Source organism: Eupeodes corollae, chromosome 3, assembly GCF_945859685.1.
Source record: "Eupeodes corollae chromosome 3, idEupCoro1.1, whole genome shotgun sequence".
In the NCBI taxonomy this organism is placed as follows: domain Eukaryota; kingdom Metazoa; phylum Arthropoda; class Insecta; order Diptera; family Syrphidae; genus Eupeodes; species Eupeodes corollae.
This window is the reverse complement of record NC_079149.1, coordinates 72,218,325-72,238,969: the sequence shown is the minus strand read 5'-3', so window position 1 is coordinate 72,238,969 and position 20,645 is coordinate 72,218,325. Positions and strand designations below refer to the sequence as shown.

Here is a 20,645-nt window from a genome sequence, read left to right as displayed (position 1 = left end):
ATATTAATATTAACATTATTATTTCTATACATATTAATGTTAATACTTTTTAACAAATATTCATTAATTATAGGAATTTTTTCTTTGCAATGTTAAACCTTTTCTCCTTCGCTGATATCGAAAAATATATATAGTTTCTTGTATGCTTGGGAGCTTAAAACCTGCTCCATACAAAAAATAGTCAATACATAGTTTTAGCTAGTATTTTTCCAAGGTTATGTGAAAGTGCAGTCCGGAATTCTCCGTTATTTTTTCGATTCCTCACACTTTAGATTTTAAAACTGGCACTGCAATTCCGCGAACGATTTTCCCAACACTGATACAAAGCTTTCGAAATTAAAGAAAATAATAAATTTTGGGTTAAAAGGGAAACATCCATTTCGTCTCTAGAATTGGATATTGGTTAAATATTTTCATTATGTTTATATGTTGCCAACCATTGTGAATGCTATCCGAGGTGATGATATACTTAAGCAGGCACAATTTGATTTTCTCGCCAAAGACGTTTTCTGCTAGGCGTCCGTTTAATGATTCCACAAGCTATAGCGAGATTTTTAAACAGCTTAACTGTAAATGTTTTCAAGTAAGTAAAAGTTGGCAAGGTTGAATGTTCGTCTGTTTCCAATTATATATCCTGCTATGTAAATGAAACAGTTATGCGAGAAAAGCGGGTAGCTCTTTGCGACAGAAACGACATTTCATTGGACCAATTTGTGATTACTGACTATCACCTTCCATAGATCAGATAAGTTGATTTGCAGATTGCAGTCCAGAATTTGGACTATTTTTGTAATATGGCCCTAAAACAATTTGTAAGTTACAGTTAGACTTACAAATTAGTGAATACATAACTGGTCCAAAGGAATAATGGCTTAAATCCACTAAAAAATATTCCGATATAGAGTGAATACATATGTTAACTTCCTTTTGATTGTAATCAATTTTTTTTATTTTATAATATTTTACATATTTAGCTAAAATTACTCCAAAAACATTTTTTTATCATTTTCACAATCTTGAGAACTGGAAGAATGGAATGAAGGTCAGAAAGCAATATGTAAGGGAAAGTATGCCAAAAAATCAAACAATACACACATATTCAAGCCAAACCCGCCCAATAGGCATGAGTATTGCAAATATAAAATTATGCATTGACCGACACACGCACGGATAAACAATAGGTATGGGAGACATGCTGACCCCCAGGTGGGTGTATGCAAATGCACTTAGTTTTTTGAAACAATATGAGAATTTTATATGTATAATGAAAATAAAAATTTCTTTTGAAGAAAATAATTAATTTTTCGATTTTTAAAAAGGACATGAAATTTAAGGGAATGAAAGCCGGACAATAAGAAACCTTTATCCTTTTTATTTTGAAAAAAGGATTCTTTAGATTATTTTGAGAATCTTTAAAGCCAAAAAATAGTGATATTTATGATAACTAAGTGCAGACAAAAAATTACTGAGATCGGTTAATAAGTTCTTAGAGAAATTTATAACAAAATTACAGTTCTATAAAGGGTACTCTTTTGGAGCGATACAAAAACATACTTTTTTGTTATGCTATTTTTGATTAAAATAACCAATTCACATTTTTTTATGAATTAATGTCTTGCCATATAGTTCCTATATTTCGGAAGTAAATATAAAGATTTTTAAGTTTGCGTAGATAAGTTGCTTCTGCTGCTATATTTGAGAGGTTTAAGATGTGATGAACCATTAAGTAAATGTTATTACTGTAAAATATACTACTTGTGAATGCACCGGTTTTTCAAAAATCGTTCGAGAATTTTCACTTAATCACCAAATTCTGCATTCACTCCCTAAATGTTCTCCTCTAGTTTCAATTCATCTAAAGCCCTTTCATCCCTATAAGGGGAGGAAAACTTATCTTGAATTTGTACTTGTTTAAAGAAAATAATACTTAATAGCACTTTATTCAAAGCCAGGGCTGGGAAATAAACTAAAGTCTTAAAAAAGACAAAAATAGACATATTTACAGGAAAAAACTATTTAAGATATAATTTTCACATCAGAACGAGGGAAATCGCCTCCGTCAGGTCAATGCTTGCAACTTATTTAATAGGTTTATTTAAACATGATGCTCATATCGAGTTTCAATGAAGCTCAAATTAATATTCTGGTTACAATTCACACAGGTCTCGTCATAAATGTCTAAAGTTTTAAAATCATTTACGAGTTTTCGATTTTCCACTTTTTTCGGTACCGGATTTGAGTATCCTTCTCATAAATTAGTTTTTCTAAACCATACAAATATTCGTTTATGTATATATCTATATACATCTATAACCGGTCTACCTTTGCACCGAAGATTGTACCTTTTATTCAAGAAGATGATTAAATAGGAACTTGTTTATCAAAAAAGGGTCTTTTTATAACAACCCAATATGCTCTTCGTTCAGATCTTATAGAAACTATGGGAAAAAATCAACTCAACTAAATCAAATTAGAACAAACGAATGCGCAGGATCACGACTTGGACCCGTTTTACTGGAAGGTCAGATGTTTTTAAGATATCTATAAGTTTGGCGCAAAAAAGTAAAAAAGGCCTAACTGCATAGGTCATCTTTGAAAAATAAATAACGAACAAATAGGGTCGGCCAAAAATGTACCCATGTCGTAGTCGCGTGTCCCATTTCAGTGATAAAAGCGTGGATGAGCTATAATAATAAATAAAATTACTTGGGTCGATACCGAAAAAAATAAATCTGATAGTAGTTTCTTATTTGGCTATCAGAAGGGTGTCCTATAAAAGGATGTATGCACGACCTGAATATGATTCTTTAATTGTCGTATGATATATTAAAGGCTCAAAAAGGGTTCACACAATTTTTAAATTATTCTTTGATACCTTAAAAGGACCTCATCTTTGTTTTGAATTTAAGGTTACTGTTAATACTTCGAGATAAAGAACTCAAAGCACACAAGTGAAATTCATTTGTATTCTTTTATTCTATGAGTGGTTAACATAACCGAATATCTTTTGTTATTCCAATTGAACTGGGTGTTATTGTTGGATAATTGTTTGTATTCCCTAACGTGATTAATTGAATGCCGGTTTCGGTCGCTGACATTGTCCTGTAGGTTTTGTATGCAGAATTCTGTCGGTTTTGTATGTTCACGAGTTTGGCACGAGCTAAGGAAATATATATGTATATATGTATAGTTCCGATTACCCGTTACAGTAAAAAAACCTAGTTACCGAGGTCATTTTAAGTCTAAAAACATTTGATCATATAATTTTGTTTGTAATAGTTTCATTTCGACAGATTTTTCATATACTTTCTATAACAAACTGAAACTTTACTAAACCGCAAAAGATTTTGAGTTTTGTTTTTAAAACTATGCGAGTAATGGTTTTTTATCATATTTAAATTTTATTTTTTACAAAAGAACGTTACCAAGTGTTTTTAACATTTTGTATGTTTTATAGAAAATACTTTAAAATTATTTCAACCAAAAATAAGCTAATAAAAGCTGTAACGTTCATATCCAACTAACTTTATTACGGCAAGAATACTACAATTACCCAAAGGCATTGAAATTTGTTGGTTATTTGTAAAAAAAAGATCTAAGTCCGGTAGTGTAAAAGCCAGTGTTTGTATTCAACACTACAAACTTTTAAAATTAAATAAATTTCAGTTGCTTAGACATGCGTTAGTTTTTTTTTTTTGAATATTCAATAAACAGAGATTAAAAAACAAACAAAAATACAAATACTGGATAATATAAATCAGTTTAACGTCTACAATCTGTACCATCATAACAATTTATATAATATTAGAGTCTAAAATTGATTTTGCTGCGCCCGCCCATCCAACAAACCTGATCAGACATATATAATATGTGGTAGGTGTGAGGATGGCTACATTCATATTACCTATTTAATTTATAGGTCGTAGTGTATCACTGTATCAAATTTATTTCATTTCTTAATATGTACAAACATATATTTGTATGTCTATAACGTAATTGTAATGTTCCAAATATTCATACCTATTTTAAAATCATTAAATGTGCAAAACAAACTTTTGATGCTAAATTTTGGTTTGAGAACATAAAAGTGTAAAGTGAAACAATAACAACTTCATATATAATTCTCCCAAAACAATACATTTTAAAAATTGTGTGTTTGAAGCAATTTTTTTATAAGCCTAGGTTAATATAATGCACGATTATGATCAACAGAAAACCCAACTGTGCAACTTTTATAGTTTTTTTTTCTTTAAATAGCAACTGCAATTTACCGATTTGGCATTAATGCAAGGAATCGATTTTTTGCTGGTGAAATTAATTTATATACATTTATTTCTGTTTTTGTTTCTGAAACGCAACCGTATTCCTTGTTGTTTAACTACAAAGGAAATTAAATCTGCATTTCAATATCATAGCAAATATTTACAGCCAGGTCTCGGCAAAAAAAAGAACTGATTAAAAACTAATCATTAAAAGTGGTAATGTCTGTATACCAAAATATACACACAGCCACTCAAACACTCTATTTTAAAAGTAGGTACTATAGGTACATCAATATGTATCTACATATTGACTTCACCATTTCCATATTGTGTTCATTCAGCGAATGATGTTTGCTGGATTGCAGACTGTTGCTCAAACTACGGATACTTTTATTTGGCATGTAAATATTTAATTTCTGGCATCATGTAGCGCAAGGAACGAGGGTACACATAATGAACCTACATATAGAAATTGTAGAATTGAATTTAAAATTTGGTAACAGATTGAACGATAAGAATATTAACATGCGGTACATTATTTTCAATTTTTGGAGGAACACATTAATAAATCATATATTCTTTTATAAGTATGAGGATAATATTGATATTCACTTAAATAACATTTTTTTATGAACTATAATTTATATATAAGCCAAATGTCAATTTGTTAAAAAAACGAGTGCTTTATATAACACAAAAATTATATTTTGGTGAAAGATCAAGGCAAATTCTTCTTCTTTTATTCATACGCTACCGGCACAGATAATAAATTTATATATATTATATATATTTTATATATATTATTATATATTATTATTATATATATGTATTATCTGTGCTACCGGTTTAAAGGTAAAACACGTTGTTTAATGTTGGAGAAATCGGAAACAGCCAGGTGTCTATGTATATATATTTAATTATAAAAATATGATAATTTTAAGCAATAAGACAAAGTGTTTTTTAGGTTTGCACAACACTTGAAATTTGTTTTGGATATGTAGATTTAAATTTAGAATAGATCCAAAATAAATATTATTTGAAACTACACTGATTAACTTATCCCTTGAAATAAATAAATAAACAATCTGCTTAAAGAGTTTCTGTTACCATCAGATGTGATGCAGAAAAAGAGGGGATAAAAAAAGGTCAAAACAGAGAAGAAGTTCAAAAGATCAAAACTATAGTTATGAAATTTTACGATAAAACAGGATAAAAACTAGTTAGGAACAACAAATGCTATGTAGAAATGATATTAGATACATATATACTCCTAACAATAAAAGATATAAAAAGATTTTCCTTTTTAAAACACCATAAACACTTATGTATTCAAAGAAAGTAATAATTTGTAGGACTCATACTGTAAGGTTGAGTTGAGTAGAATCATTCAATGCCTCAAAGGGCCACAAAGATCTCTTTGTCGAACGGCATAATTATTCCATTAATCTATTATTTAAGTTCTTGTAAATAGAAAGCCTTTTACAATAATAACAAAGTTATCATAACTTTCTACCTATGTATGAATCATTCATCATTTTTATCTTTTCTTTCATCTTTTCTACTTTACTTTAAAAATTCTTTAAATCGAAGACTCGATTTGTTTTATCGTCTATAAGTACCACAGCAGCTTGTGGTATTAAGAATACACTGATTTTAATGTCATCAAGGCAGTTACACCGATAAAAATTGACACAAGTCTGATATTGGTAATTAAAGAGCAATCTCTAAACAGTCCTGCATTTCCAAGTCTTCTGAACAATTGGTTTGTGATAGTCTAATATTCATCATGTTTTCAAAAATGTGGACTTCCTATTTGAGATATTGTAGTATATTATTAAGTTTTAGTGTTTCTAATTTATTTCCATTTTTACATAAGTATCCAAACGCACCACAAGTTCGATTCTATTTGCGCTGATTATTCTAAAGCTTTTGACCAATTTTCTCATGATATCATCACAACAAAGCTAAAGTTACATGAATCTCCTCTTCAATTCAACACATACATTTATTTTTATTTAAAAAAAGGATCGATAAATTCAGAAGTTCTTTCTCCATCCCTTTTACTGCCAACCAAGAGTTGGCCAGGGCAGCCATTTAGGACCACGACTCTTTATCTTTAGGTATCAATGATGAAACAATGTCATAGCATTATCACTGTCGGTTATATGAAAATCTGATAAAACATAAGATTTCGAAACAATCGTTTACTGCACCAAGAGTTTTGTTCTCGATAATTGATAATTAACTATCTTAGCACTCTTTGCATTGTCTTCATAGTTCCAAGATCTCGTAGTTCTTTTTAATTTAAAAAATAAATTAAGAACCAGAATACGCATTGAAATGTATTAATTTGTTTGCTGTTATCATTTTTATTTGTATTCAATTCTCATACAAATTCAACAATATTGTTATTAATGTGTGTATTGTTGTTGTTTTTTATTGCTTACTTACTACTGAAATCAAGCTCAGCAATAAGCCAGATGAGTAGTTTTTTTGTACTGGCATTATTTTAAGTCCAAAATTAGACAAAAAATATGGAGCCTTGTATAATGGATGAATTATTAGAAGAAGGATTCTCAAGAGTAGTAGACCTGGCGTAGTGGTTAGTGTGTAGGGTTCGGAATTCATTGGAAGTTCGGCTAATCTACCACGTCAGACGAAGAACTGTGGTTAGGCGACTCTTTTACAATCGGGACGTTATGGCACAAGTCGGAGCAGAGCTCCTTCGGTTCAGTAGGGCTGTTTTCAAACGGCAATGAATTGATAGGGTGAAGAAGAAGAACAAGTTTTGGTTGGCCGGCTTACATTCCTGTTTTAACGTTTAAGGGTTTAGTTTTCAGTATATAAGGCATGGTGGCCCAAAAATTGAAATATGCAAAAGCAAAATAAAATATAGTACAAAGTGAGTTACAACTCTCAACTATTCCTGTGTGTGAGTACTGCTGTCAGGAATGGAGTAGACCTACAGTTTTAAGCCCAATCCGAACGGCAAATTTGAGAAAGTACTTTTCATGACAAGAATTACTCTTGGAGAATTTGTCAATTCCTCGCAAGAGGCAGTACCGGTGAAAAAACTTTAGATGATATAGGCAAGAATCGAACCCAAGACCTCTGGCATGCCAGTCCAAAGAACTAACCATCATGATACGGTTATTACAAAGAAAGGAATATGTAATAAGAATATATAATAAAGAAAAATAAAAATGGAAAACGAAATTAGGAACAAATGTTCAGATTTGCTTCTGTGGTTGTTTAAGTAGTTTTTAGGTAGAATAGGTAGTTCGTTCGAAATTGGTCTTAGATTTAAGTTTAATTTTAAAGACCTCATTTTAAATAGTATTTAACTCAATCAAAAAAAGATATTTCAGTTATTTTTTTAAATTTTCTAATACAATACAGAAATAAATAAAATAAAATAGATTTTAGAGCCAAACGGCATTAATATTGAGTATTATAGTTTAACTTAGAGTGTCCGTATTATGCCAGCAAGTAAGATGAAAGTTATGGTTAATTAGGCTAGTTTTATGAATTTTTCCTAGCTTTAAGAATAAATTAATTAAAATTAATATACTAAAATAAGGTAGGATTGTCATGCCAGAGGTCCATCATGACAATCAATCCCTGCCTATGCCATCCCATGTTTTTTCACGAAGAATTGGAAAAACCTCCGAAAGTAATTCTTTTCATGAAAAGTGCTTTCTCAAATTAAACGCTTGGGTTCGGCTTCAAAATTGTAGGTCCCTCCATTACTGACAACAAAACTCGCACACAGGAATGATTGGGGGTTGTAAGTCACTAGGCCCTTGGTCTTAACGAACTGTTGCTCCCACTAATTTTAAATATATTTGGCTTCACAAGACATAGGTGTATCGACTTTGCTGATAACATTGTAAGACAATCCAAAGGAAGTAAGAATAAACTCTGTAGGTATTGCATTTGTTACAGGGTAATAAGCATAGATAGAAAATCTTCAGTGGGATAAAAACTTAAGCACACGTTTACATCACCTGAATATATACTTTATATACATTTTTGTGTCACGGTGTTTACATCACCGTAACAATAAGAAACTGTAGCACGTCAATAATAAAAGTCATTTTGAACTTGCTTCTATTATACATATGTGGCAGAAGAAAATTCTATAAATAGAAGTGAAACTAGGACGAGAAACAACATAAAACTAAATTCTTTGACATTCTAAGACGTAAAAAGATATTCTTCTGAGCAGAACTTTAAAATAGAGTAAGGTAACCAGAAAATTTGGTGAGAATAAATTAAGAACGACTCCACTAAAGAACGAGTACACTTTTAGTCCTCCTTAAGATCTTAACGAAGAACATGCTCGAAAAACTTACTAGTTTGCATTATCTGTTACACAGTGAACGTTTTTGACTAACATTAATTTTGTGTTACTTATTGAAAGAATATAAACATGTGCGACACAGAAGCGCAAGTGGTTGCTCTTACGGTGATTTCAAAACAAAAATTAGTTTTGCTCGCGAATATGGCCCTAGGTAGGTAGAAATGGCGATCTCAAGGCAACCTAGCCTGAGATCCAATTAGCGCTGTAGTTCGCCGTTTTGATACGAATATGGCCCTACACGGTAAACATCGAAGACATCGAATACTACAAAATCAAACCGAATTTTTCGCCAACAGCGAGCGACTCGCGAACCAGTCCATACACGATATGAATGCGGAGAACAAGAGTAAGTTTGGCGAGAATGTTCGTCGTTTTGGGCTACCTTACCTGACAACTAAGAAAGTACACATATATAACATAAGTTATATTTCATATCTTACGTTTAGTACTTACGGTCCAATACATCTAGAAAGTTTACCTGCAAATAAAAAGAAACAATAATTTATATGTTTCGTTTCTTAAATTTCAATTTTAGTTTTATGTTTCGGATCTAGTTGTTTTGCTCTATACTGACACGAAATATACAATATTCGAAAATAACAGCAAAATCATGGACAAATAATTTATTTACTATTTTTATCTTTTAATAAATAGACCCAGGCAAATTTGATGAGTGAAGACAAGCACTAACAAACTTGTGTTGGTCTTTATCACTTCAATGATTACAGTCAACGTGCGCCAGTTAAATTTCAAGTAACGTAAATAAAGTTTTAAACCTATATTCATCATTACAAATGAAAAGACATGCATTTAATAGAGAAGTGTTCATTGGCTAGAGAAAGATATTTATTCGCTAAATAAAATCTTATACCAAAATATAACCCAAAAATAAAAATTATGCAGAAATCTATGTGCTGCTTATAGGCGCATGTTTTAAGTATATTTACGTCGCGTAGCAATATTTAACAGCAAATTGCCTCAAAACTAGAAAAGAATCTGTTCAACGCAGCATTATATGATACCTATAATTTAATTTATTAACTTCCCATAGGAAGTTATTGTAATGGGTCCGATTTGTAAAATTGAAAATTTTGACATTTATCGACGTTTCAAGGTCAAAGATTTTTAGAAAGATGTCTGTGCGTGCGTGTGTACGTACGTTCGTACGTCCGTACGTTCGCTACGTTTTTTTCGTCCTCCATAGCTCAAGAACCAGAAGAGATATCAACTTCAAATAAATTTTGTTATACACATAATAAGGCTGAAAGATACAGATAATAAGGCTCTGAAGAAAATTGCGTGGGTGGTTTTTTTACCATAGCAGTTTGAAAAAAAGGTGAAAATTTTGGTTAACCCCAAATATCTTACGAACCAAAAACGCTAGAGACTTGAATTAAATTTAATATAATATATTGTAACTTGATATCAAACAGGTATATTTTTTGAAAAAAATAAATCAATAAAACTGAAAAAAAAATTTGTCACCTCCAAAATTTTACGACTGAAATTTGATTTCATCTCTAAAACAATTTTGTGTAACGAAGAATAATGTTTTCGACATCTGATAAAATTTTAAGAAAAATCGAATTGACAGTTTTTTTTTTATAAAAAATAAAAACCTAAAAAAAAAAGTGTATAAAAGTTGGTAAAAATTGATTTTCGACTCAAATATCTCTTCAAAAATTTTAAATATTGGCTTCAAACTAATTTTATCTTATAAGAAATATTGTTTTCAACATTTGGTAAAATTTTTAAAAAATTCGAATTCACAGTTTTTTTACAAAAAATAAAACTCTATAAAAAACAATACTAAAACTTGGTAAAAATTTACTTTCGGCTTTTAAAAATTAAAAGTATTGGCTTCAAACTTATTTTATTTCACAGAAAATATTGTTTTCAATATTCAGTAATTTTTATATAAAAATCCAACAGTCCGATTTTTCATAAAAAATAAAATCTACAAAAAATGGTACGCAAATTTGGTAAAAATTGATACGAGTACATACAGACAAACTTTTAAGCAAGACAAATCGACAGACGGGATGGGAAGTTATCAGTGTGGGTCGCATCCCAGCCTCTGGTTTTATTTTAAATGTGGTAAGAACATTTAGCCAGCTGTACGGTAGGTACAAGATAATATATTGAATCAATAGATTATTTAAAACCGAGTTGCATGCTACTTCTATTGAGGGTAATGCTTATGGAAGTGTATGCAATAAACGCAAAAAACTTCCTTTCAGTCCATGTTTGATGAAGTTAATAATAAACCAGGTATCAACACATTTACATGAATTTGGGATTAGTGAATGGCCTAGTAGTAAAAAATTATTTGTTAATTATCAGAGTAAATAGTGAAACAACAATGCTTAACATTGAGAGGACGATCATAAACTGCAAAAATGATGTACGAAAATAAGACCTGTTAAAAATCGCTCAAGGATATGAAGGCATCATAACGCATACTAATTAAATATAAACTAAAATTATCACAACAAAAAATACATATATGTATAAACAAATACAAATAAAATGTATGCAATAGTTAATAGACATCATACATGGAATAAGTCGTAGATTTATGTAATCAGTGCATTGATTACGAGCTCATCAAAGCGAAACGACATTTTTTAATGCGATATACATATGTTGGCTTCAGAAATGAAGATTCAATTATAGAATAGATACAAAAAATGTGTGTATAGAAATGTATGCAATTAGTAAGTTTATTTATAAAAGCCTCGTTCAATGAACCATATGTATGTTCCGTTGTAGGTTTGCCTACAATTTCCCAAATTTCGTACAACTCAAAGTTTCTAAACTGCAATTTCGCGGTTTGGTTTAATAATTTAATCTTAACCCTTAACCCAAACAAGCAAAAACTGTTTTCTCCCTACATCACTATTTGGCAGGGACTATAGACTTACTATTTCTTCTAGAAATAATTTCCATTTAATCTTATCCCCTCTTCTCATTCATCAAAGAACCAATGGACTTTAATGCTGCGCTTAGCTAACAATGCCCGCAACACTTTTGACTTCCAATCAGAAACACTTTGTACAACTCACCCTTAATATTCAGTCTAAGCTTTATTTATTCTAAGTTCTTTGTCATTAAAAACTAGTGAGTCGGGCCGGCCTGACACTTATAATTAAATTAAATAAACAAAAAAAAATATTTAAGTCAAGTTTGGAGTATTTTTTTGTCAATATTCTATACAAAGATTTATTTTAAAAAAATGGTATGTAAGTTTTAATTACTAAAACTTTAAAGTTCAAAATAATTCACAACACTTATAGTAAAAATAAATATTCTTGATATTAAATGATTTTTTAACACAACATAAGCCCATATGTTTTTTAGTTAATTAATTTTTTTTTAATTTTGTGCATGCTAAGTTCACTTAGATTTGTTGATGTTTTCGAAAGTATTTCGGTATCTTTAAAAAGACTATAAGCATCGTATAATCTCAATGTACACAGGTAAAAATGTAGATATTTTGGGCAGTGTTGCGAGTCACTTCATTAGGGTGTATTTATGTTAAATATTTTACATCCTTAGCATTAAAGGTGCACACTACAAAAACGATCAACATACAACATCTTATCTTCTAAAAGAATAATGCTTGCCAAGAGCATGACACCAATTAAGAATTAAATTGTGTTTAGTGTTGGGGAAAAAAGTAAAATGATGATAAAAGAAGTACATATTTTCAATTTGAAATATATACATACAAATTTCGATTTGAATCGCAGCCATGAAACGCTCATGTCATCTCATTTAATTTATTTTTTTGTTTTCATTTTATCACGACGACGACGCAGCTGTTAAAGTATTTAAGGAATTCATAGTGTCATGACAGGGCACACACATTTCTTGTTCTTCCTCGGATTTTATTTCAAGTTTTAATTGAAAATATCTTAAATTCGAAAAGTATTTTTAGCATCGAAAATTGAACTACGAGTATGTAATGAATGAAAAAAGGAAAGTGCGTAAAATTTGACATGCCTCGCGGTCGGTTGCATAAATTGCACATGCCAATGGAATGCTTTATTTAGTGAACAAAAAAGTTCAGACTTTGACGAAAATATCAAAGTTATTCGAAAAGGACGTAATCCTGGTTTTAGGTAAAAGGAAAAAAATATAATTATTATGAGAAAAAATTAGCAACATATGAAATTTTATAAATAATACATGTAAGTCTGACACTTTTTTTACCTCATTCGGTCGTGGAGGTAAAGAACCATAAAAGAATGTTTTAAACATGTTACAGAAAGCTTATTTTTTCAACAATGTTCCGTAATTGTCCAAATTTATTTATTTTCGTAATAATAATTAAACAAATTACATGGGTGCAACAAATAAATACTGTACATTGTCACTTGCTTAAGAAATGCTTACAAATATATGTGTACTTTTAATCAATTGAGGATCTAAGTGATCGTAGGGGTCAAGACCCCGACTGAGATCTAAAGGTCATAGAGTTTAGTTGTATAAACAATGGCTTTATGCATAGATTTGTTAATAAAAAGGTGAAAAGGGTGTTTCCAAAATTGAAATAATAATCAATTGATAATTTTGTTTTCTTTTTAGTTATTTATTTTCCCAACATATTTTCTAAAATAACGATAAAACATTAAGAATGAACAAGAGATCTTCTGTGTTATGTTATACATGTTTCGTTAAATCAAAATTTAAAGTGAATATTTTAGATTTGCTTTGTTTGTACCTTTAGTACCCGTGGCATGTTCGTTCGGATTCAGCATAAAATTGTAGGTCCCTTCCATTCCTGACAACAGTACTCGCACACAGAAATGGTTGAGAGTTGTAAGTCACTAGGCCCTGGTTCACAACGGACTGTTGCGCCACCCCATTTGATTTGATTTGTTTGTACCTCTAGTTAGCTTAGGTTAAAGTGCTAAAAGGGCCTATTGTGATACCACATGAATCTAGAGAAATACTTCTTACTAGTCAAACCGTTTTGAGCTTTTTAAAAAGCGAAGAAGATATTTGATATCCTTTTTAGCTAGTTCACTGGGATTATCAAAAGAGTAGTCTCCCAGATGAAGTTTGCGACTTAGTGAAATAGAAGGGCAAGTGCAGAGAAGGTGAGAGATTGTTTCCTCTTCCTCCCCATTAATATAGCGCCTGCAGAAGTCATTTTGGTTGAGACACCGTCAGATAAGATACGGATATCAGAAGTTGATATCACTTTTTCTCTTAGCCAGGAGAGGACCTCTTTAATCGCTAAAATTTCCGCTTGGAAGACGTTACAATGATTAGGGAGGCGAAAAGAGATGCTTGGATTATTAATGCAGACAACGACACCAGCGCTGAAATCAAACGAAGAATAACTATTGCAAATCGCTGCTTCTTTGGACTTAGAAGGCAATTTAGAAGTAAAGTCCTCTCTCGAGCATGTAAAATCACCATCTATAAGACACTCATCATCCCGGTTCTCATTTATGGCGCTGAGGCCTGGACCCTGTCAAAGAAAGATGAGAGCGTCATAGGATGCTTCGAGAGAAAAATTCTTCGGGTGATTTTTGGTCCCGTACGCATAGATGGAGAATGGAGGAGAAGATATAATGACGAACTGTACGGGCTGTACAGCGACACTGACCTAGTTAGCAGAATTAAAGTCCAACGGCTTAGATGGCTGGGTCATGTAGAGCGGATGGACATCAACGCTCCAGCCCGGAAGGTCTTCGAATCCAATCCCGAGGGACGGCGCAGTAGAGGAAGATCGCGACTCAGGTGGAGCACCCAGGGCCCAGGTGAGAGAGGACCTCAACCAACTTGGCGTGCGAAACTGGAGACAGCTAGCTAGGGACCGAGCTGGCTGGAGACGCTTGTTGGTTGAGGCTCAGGTCCGCCCGGACTGTAGCGCCACCTTAAGTAAGTAAGTAAGTATTAAAAGGAACATGACATCACATTTCATACCACTCCGCACACAGGTGCAGCTTAGATCTTAAGACTAGCAGGTGATACAACACAAGACGTTATTACAAGGCAAAATAGAGGTCTCAAAGTCTTATACCAATGGTACAAAATCGCTTATTCTCCTTTAGCGGAATCGATTTCGTTTTTTGGATAGCGAGTATGTGCATTTGAAAACAAAGCATACTTTTTTCACTCATTTTACGACAGAATAATGACAAACAAAAATTCAAAAAGAATCATCGGCTGAATAAATAAATTCAAATATAGAAAAGGATGACAACCACGCACACAAAAGCACAATCTAGAAAAAATACATAAATCAAATTAGGAGAAAAAGTAAAGGATGCGCTCTTAGAACTCAGACGAGACATGATAACAAGACAAGCGTCTGATGCCAATTTAACGCTACGAATGCTTTCACAAAAACCGACTACACAAGATAAAAAAAAAAACTAAAAGGAAACGTATGCATGAATATGTGTTGCTGATGGTGTTACAACTGGGGGACACTTTATCCTTGGAAAGTTAAGTTTATCACTTTTTACTTCGTTCATATTTCACACTTTGTTGTAAAAAAGTATAGTCGGATTCTCGCAATCTTTAAAAAGGATCATATATGTATACAACGAAAGGGTAAGCTGGTTGGGTGATACTCCTTAAGATGAAACCCGTGGTTGGGCAAGAGAATGAAGTAAAAAGGATAATGCTTGTACTCTAGTGAAAGATTTATTTTGAAATACAATAGATATTTATGCATATGGAAGAAAAATGCGGAACTGAGAGGAAATATAAAGTGTATCAGTTTTAAAAATATCATATTTTATGAGTGAAGAAAATTCTGTAATAAGGCCAGGCCTGATGCAAAATAAAATTAAATATTTTCTATAAAGCCGATAAAACAATTCTTTTTATAATAAGTTTCAGAAGCCTTACTCAAAGGTACGTTAACCCAAAAAATCAAAAGTTACGTTTGTATCAAAATTGCACTAAAGACAAGTTAGTTGGTACAATTTGCATTAACAAATTGAGTGCTTCTTTAAGTTCTCAAAGGTTTCATGGCAAAAATGTTTAATAATCGCTAAAAAAAATTCAAAATATGTCCGAACACAATTTTTTTCTCTGTCGATCTAAGGTTTTCAATTCGTATTGTCTATTAAAAACACCTGCTTCGTAGATTAAATATGTTTTCAAGGGTTTTTCAACATTTTTTGAATGTTATGAATCTCCCTGAGATAAAAAAACGTTAAAGAAATGTATATGCTTATAACAAATAGCATGATACAAAAATAATTCAGTGACTAGATTTTTCATACAAACGGAACGAAAACGATTGTTTTTTTTTTCAAAAACAAGAATTTGTGAGCAACAAGACTCTGTTACGATTTTAAGATTTGATTTTGGACAAAGTTTCGCTAATCACTATCAAAAGCTCGCTATTTTGCCAAAATAAATGTAATAAATGTTAGTATGGAAAAAGCCTGAACTGCTAGTCTTTAATTAAGCAGAATAAAAAATACTAAAGATTTTAAAACAACAAAATGAAATTTGGTGCACAGCCAACCATGTGCGCGTTTGTAAAATCAACCAGGCATTAAGCCAAACCCTGAATCCATTTAAAGCTAAAAAATATAAATGGAAAAGTCCACATAAGAGATTTGCCAAAAGTTGGTGGGACCTATGGACATATGTCCTTAAAACACACACAATACCGGTGACAGGAAATTATCAGGATGTGAGCGGAGGAGATAGTTATTACAACCGTCTCTGTACAGAAACAACAAATGTTTGTTGTGAGTACATTTAAATTCGAGGACTTACATATGCTGCCAGTATTTGGGCCATTTAAAAGAGAATTCTGATGATGATAATGAATATCGGAATGTGGAGTATATGTGTTTATATTTGAAAAAATAAGCATATAAAAAGGGACATTTAAAGCCAAAGAACGGACGGATTTAAACTGAGGTGTTTAATTTAAATTCTTGAAAAAATGCATTAAACATATTTTAAGAAGCAACAAATATTGACTTTAAAGACAGTTCAATTTTCACCATTGTATTAGCCAATAACAAGATGTGAATTTAATTTACATTTAAGATTAGAAACAATATATTCAGATTATTTAAGTGAAAATACTTATATAAAATAAACACTTAACTTGTAAGAGGCAACTCAATAGATAGATGAATTAAAAAAAAAGGAATTTTTTCTTTTCCAAATTTGTAAATGACTTCGTCTTTTTATTGTTCTTTGTATCTTTAACATATTTTTAATTGTATGTAATCGTTTTAAATGAGTTTTCATTCTGTTTATTGAGATTAATATTTTATTTTTAAATTAAATAGATGAAGTATAAAATTTAATAAAAAAAAACTCTTTTTGATATGATTTAAGAAAATGTTTAACTTTAAGATTTTAACATTCTTTAGTTATGATGGTATTAACGATTAATTTAATTGATATTGTAATGTTAAAATAATTTTTGTCATAATATTTGTATGCACCAGAAGTATATTTCCTTTAACATGACTTTCGTTCGAATCGAGAACTACTGTACTGAATACTGATCGTATAGCTCCTTTGCAATCCTCTTTTTATGTGCAAATCGGAGTACCGTAGCAATGATAAAGCCTACATTTTTGCTAGCGATTTTCAGGGTAGCTTTGCCATCTTCATAATTTGATCAATGACTTTTCTAAAATTAATTTATATGTTTCAAATAAAAATAAAAAAAGAGGCTGGGCTGCGACCCACACTGATAACTTTTCATACCGTCTGTCGATTTGTCTTGCGTTTGTAGGTTTTCGTGTTGGGTTAAAAAAGTTGTCAGTTGAATTGTTTTTAAAAATTTTAATTTTAAATTACCAACAATATTTTTCATATCAAGAAACAGTTTGTTGATGGAAGGGACCTTTTCAAAGTTATGAAAATATTAATAACTGGCTTTAGGTCAATGAAAAAACAATTATTTATGTTGTCACGACGTTTCGTTCATGTCTATGAACATCATCAGGTGTGGCAATTAATCTATATTTGCATTAATAAATTGGTTACAATTTGATAACATTAAAAAAAATGAAAACTTACACTTGTTACATGAATAAATTAAAACTTAAGAATTAAATCATTTAATTCACAACAATTTTTGCAACTACATAACTAACAAGTAACAATCATAGGAAAATTAGTTTTAAAAGATTATATTGTTAGAAGTTTTTATTCTCGTACTCTCTAATAAGTGTTTGTTCTGAGGGCTTATCTTTTCCATGTCAGTTTTTTGGTTCATGGTGTTGTAGGCATTAATGATATGCATCGTTTCGATTATCATTCTCTTATTAAAGTTGCCTTCTCTTTGCAATACTTTTACATTTTCAAAGTCAGGAGAGTGGTTGAGATTAATGCAGTGCGATGCCAGTGCTGTCTTCTGTGAGTCATTACCTTTTAAGTCCGATTTATGTCCTGAAAGTCTATTTTTTAATTTGTGCTTTGTGGTTCCAATATAAATTTGGTTGCATTTTTCGTCTGAGTTGCCTTTACAATTTATTTTGTAAATTAAATGTGAATGCTCCAATTTAACTAATTTCGTCTTAAGGTTGGTGAAAAGTTGTGAAGTATTGGTTGCTTTCATGGTTATTATATATTTGCTGTATCAAAGAGTCGAGTATTTTTAAAGCGATCTGCTATGTCTTTTATGTAGGTGAATGATATGTTTTTCGTCATCTGTTTCACTTGTCTTAGGTTTTTGGTGTTCATGTTGTTTTATCAGGTTGGATATAAGTTTTTGTGGGTATCCGTTGTTCAGTAAAATGTTGTTGATCGTGTTTTTATTATTGACGTGGTAGTCAATGTCACTTATAGAGATAACTCTTCTTATAAGATTGTTAGCAATATTTATGATAGTTTGTTTTGAGTTGAAGTTAATGATCCTTCCTGATGAAGTTGGTTTTTGAAACCAATCCATTTTTAATTTGTCTTCTTTTCTGATAATGATTGTGTCAAGATACGGTAGTCGGTTATTTTCTTCTTTTTCAATAGTAAATTGAACCTTTTTATGAAAACTATTGAGAGTGGCTAATGTATTTTCTACATCCTCTTCTTTTACCATCACAAAAATGACGTCTATATATTTTGTTGGAATTTAAATTTTAGTTTTTAGTTTGTCCAGTGTATTGTCAAGAAGTTCTTCGAGCACGATGTCTGCTATAACCGGAGATCCAGGGTTTTCCATTGGCATTCAATCCATTTGTTGGTATATTTTATTACCATTAACTAAGAAACAATTTAGTTTGAAAATCTAGTTTTGTTAAATAGATTTTTAGTCGAAAACACATTTTTACCAATTTTAGTAGCATTTCTTAAATTTTTATAAATTAGATGAATGAAATTAATTTGAGAGATATTAATTACCGAAAATCAATTTTTACCAAATTTGCGTACTATTGTTTGTAGATTTACTTTTGAATTTAAAAACAAAAACTACTGAATATCGAAAAAAATATTTTCTGTGAAATAAAAAAAAGTTTGAAGACACTATTTTTAATTTAATTAATTTTTTGAAAAGCTATTTGAGTCGAAAGTAAATTTTTACCAAGTTTTAGTATTGTTTTTTTTAGGTTTTTTTTTTGTAAAAAAACTGTCAATTCCATTTTTCTCAAAATTTTTCCGAATATTGAAAACAATATTTCTTATAAGCTAAAATTACTTCGAAGCCATAATTTAAAATTTTTGAAAAGATATTTGTGTCGAAAATCAATTTTTATCAACTTTCGTTAAATTTTCTTTTATGTTTTTATTTTTAGTAAAAAAACTGTCAATTCGATTTTTCTCAAAATTTCAATGAATCTTGACAACAATATTTTTTAAAAAGTGAAAAGTAGTTAAAAGATAATATCTCAAACTTTTGAACAGATATTTGAATCGAAATTTTTTTTTTACTAACTTTAATCATTTTTTTTTGTTTAGGTTTTTATTTTTTTGTAAAAAACTATCAATTCGATTAAAATCAACTTTTACCAACTTTTGTTAATTTTTTTAAGTTTATAGTTGTTTTGTAAAAAAAACTGTCAATTTGATGTTAAAAACGTTATTTTTCGTTGCACATAATTTATTTGGAAGTTAAATCATTTTTTAGATGTAATATTTTCGAGGTGACAAATTTTCTTGATTTTTAAAAAATACCGTTAATTGGATTTCAAAATGATAATCGTCAAAACGATTATCATTAACAATATCGTCAATAATTTGCTTCACGAACCTTTATCACTATCGTCTCGTTCAATCGTTTTCAGTATAAGTTTGTTGAGTATATTCAAAATTAACTCAACGAAAGATAAGCTTGTTCAATAACTTGAAAATGTTATTAAACTTGGTTTTCTCTATGGGAAATTTTGAAAATTTGTAAAATATGTACATATGTGTTAATAAACATTCCAACTATTTTGTGATGTTTATTGTTATTGTCACTTTTTGTGTTTTAATTTTTTGCCGCCGAAGAATAAACTATAATATCAAAAATTTTGTTCAATGTGTGATATTTTTGTAAATCAGCTGCAGTAATAATCCCAATTTTGTCCAAGGGAGAGAATTGAAGACTCTATTCTATCCACAGAGAACATAACTTGGCTTCAAAAATATTTGTTGTTTCCAAAACAAATGGAAATTAATAGCAGGCGATACCTACTTAGCTATCGTGCAAATGCTATCGTTTTGACGATATCACTTTGACGATTAAAGTCTTACGTGAAGTGAGACTATCGTCTAACGATTACCGTTTTACGAAATGACTCCCCTGGTTTGGTATCGAGTTACAATATAATATAATATAAAATTTAATTCAAGTCTCTACCGTCATTGGTTCGTGAGATATTTAGTGTTATCCAATATGTTCACCATTTTTTTAAAACTGCTATGGTAAAAAACCACCGACGCATCTTTCTCCATCTTTTTGCATTATTATCTATATAACAACATTTATTTGAAGTCGATATCTTTTATGGTTCTTAAGCTATGGACAACGATAAGAACGTCGCGAACGTACGAATGTACGGGGTTATGAACGTACGTACACACGCACGCACAGA

At 30.7% G+C, this 20,645-nt stretch overlaps 1 protein-coding gene across 31 annotated transcripts in view; it reads right to left on the bottom strand.

Moving 5' to 3' along the window:
* The window catches only part of LOC129952611 (protein muscleblind), a 269,585-nt gene that overhangs the window by 74,887 nt on the left and 174,053 nt on the right, over positions 1 to 20,645 (bottom strand). For 4 of the 31 annotated variants that reach the window (XM_056065312.1, XM_056065311.1, XM_056065327.1 and 1 more), the window contains one exon: positions 9,079 to 9,103. The exons of 25 other annotated variants lie outside the window; for them this stretch is intronic. In XM_056065312.1, the coding sequence (XP_055921287.1) occupies positions 9,079 to 9,090 (12 nt within the window). In that variant the 5' untranslated portion in view covers positions 9,091 to 9,103. Of the gene's footprint in view, positions 1 to 9,065; positions 9,104 to 20,645 lie in introns of all 31 variants that reach the window. 2 more of the 31 variants (XM_056065318.1, XM_056065328.1) reach the window with 1 other exon arrangement.